Source organism: Poecilia reticulata, unplaced genomic scaffold, assembly GCF_000633615.1.
Source record: "Poecilia reticulata strain Guanapo unplaced genomic scaffold, Guppy_female_1.0+MT scaffold_155, whole genome shotgun sequence".
NCBI classification, from domain to species: domain Eukaryota; kingdom Metazoa; phylum Chordata; class Actinopteri; order Cyprinodontiformes; family Poeciliidae; genus Poecilia; species Poecilia reticulata.
This window is the reverse complement of record NW_007615016.1, coordinates 621,042-622,645: the sequence shown is the minus strand read 5'-3', so window position 1 is coordinate 622,645 and position 1,604 is coordinate 621,042. Positions and strand designations below refer to the sequence as shown.

Below are 1,604 nucleotides of genomic sequence, written 5' to 3'. Positions count from 1 at the left end.
GAGATTTTTATAACTAAACATTTGATGATTTGACAAGAGAACTTATATTTTATTTCACATTTAGCTTGAAGTTGAAAAGCATCAACATTTTTCCTCTGATTATCGGCAAGAGTTTAGAGAAATGGAAAAATGTTTTTCTGCCTCTTTATGTGAACTAAGTTTATTGTAAACCTTTAAATTAATCTTCTTGTTTTCACTGTTTTAACTCCACTACTGATTTATTGCTTTTTGTTTCATCTATAAAACATTACATTTACATTTTGTTGTGCTTCTGTGATTAAATGATTTTGATTCTGATTTCAGTTCCGGGATAAAAAGTGTGAATCTAATCAAATCGATGTTTGTTCATGTTCAGCTGAATTAGCAGCAGAAACTGATTCCAGATCTTTATGTTCTGTCTAAAGGCTCTGAAGGACAGTAAAGAAGTGGAGGTGATCGACATGAAAATTCGCCGGAAGGAAGATCCCGGGAAGTGGCCTCTTCCGGGCCTGATGGCGCMGAACCACACGGACTTTTCCCAGCTCATCAACTGTCCTGAGTTTGTTCCCAGGCAGATGGCGGAGGAGTTCAGAGGTCAGCAGAAAAAGATTCATCCAGCATCTTCTTTCTCCTTTGGTCAGATTTCTGTGGAGATATAAACCTGAGATTTCATTCATGGTGGCCTTAAAAAGTCTTTAATTCATTAAAAACAGAAAGTTGGCCTTAAAAACGTTGATCTCTTTATTTATTTATTATTTATTCATGCTCTTTAACTGCAGGCGCTAACTAGCTGCTAATATACCCTTGCTAACTAGCTAGCTAGTTTTATTGCGTCTGTCATGGTTATGTGTTAGTTTGACTCGTGGCTGGACCAAAGCTCTTACATTTCTGTGGAGATATAGGTCTTAAATTAATTCATAAAAGTCTTAAAGGTCTTAAAAAGTTTAAATTTTATGTATCTAAAATGTCTTCAAATGTCTTAAACTCATTAAAACTTTGCCTGAATATGTCTTAATCTGTGTCTGCAGGATTTAGTCTCATATTCTATGTAGTTTATTTTCCTGTGGCTCATTTCTGTCGGGCGAAAGTTTGAGTCGCACGCAGATGCTAACTAGCAGCTAACATAGCTAGCTTTTCTTGTGTGGTCTCGTATATTTAATGTAGTTTGGTTTTCTTTGGGGTTTTTTTGTTCTGTGGCTCAAGGCAGTTGAGGCTATCGCTAACTAGCTGCTAAAATGCCCATGCTAACTAGCTAGCTATGGACACAATAAAGCTAACTAGCTAGCTAGCTAGCTCTTTTTGTCCATAAGTATAAATTTATTGCCGGCTGGATAAAGTTTGATTTGGGGAAACCTCCAGGAGTTGTTAGTTTATAAAGTATTTGATGAAAATGTTCATGATGTGATATTTAAACAATAATGAACCTGACTGTGTTTCTGCTGCAGGATCCTCCAGATCTTCCACTCCGGTGCACCAGCAGAGCAAACCTGACGGAGACGTGTCCAACCTGAAGACGATGCCCAAAGGTCTCTCAGCCAGCCTGCCCGACCTCGACTCCGAGTCCTGGATCGAGGTGAAGAAGAGACCCAGACCTTCGCCGGCCAGACCCAAGGTAATAGACATGA

At 38.7% G+C, this 1,604-nt stretch overlaps 1 protein-coding gene across 2 annotated transcripts in view; it reads left to right on the top strand.

Moving 5' to 3' along the window:
- larp1 (La ribonucleoprotein 1, translational regulator) overlaps positions 1–1,604 on the top strand; it is a 27,732-nt gene that overhangs the window by 17,300 nt on the left and 8,828 nt on the right. For both annotated transcript variants that reach the window (XM_008401951.2, XM_008401952.2), the window contains 2 exons: positions 405–573; positions 1,425–1,591. In XM_008401951.2, coding sequence (XP_008400173.1) covers positions 405–573; positions 1,425–1,591 — 336 coding nt within the window. The remainder of the gene's footprint in view (positions 1–404; positions 574–1,424; positions 1,592–1,604) is intronic.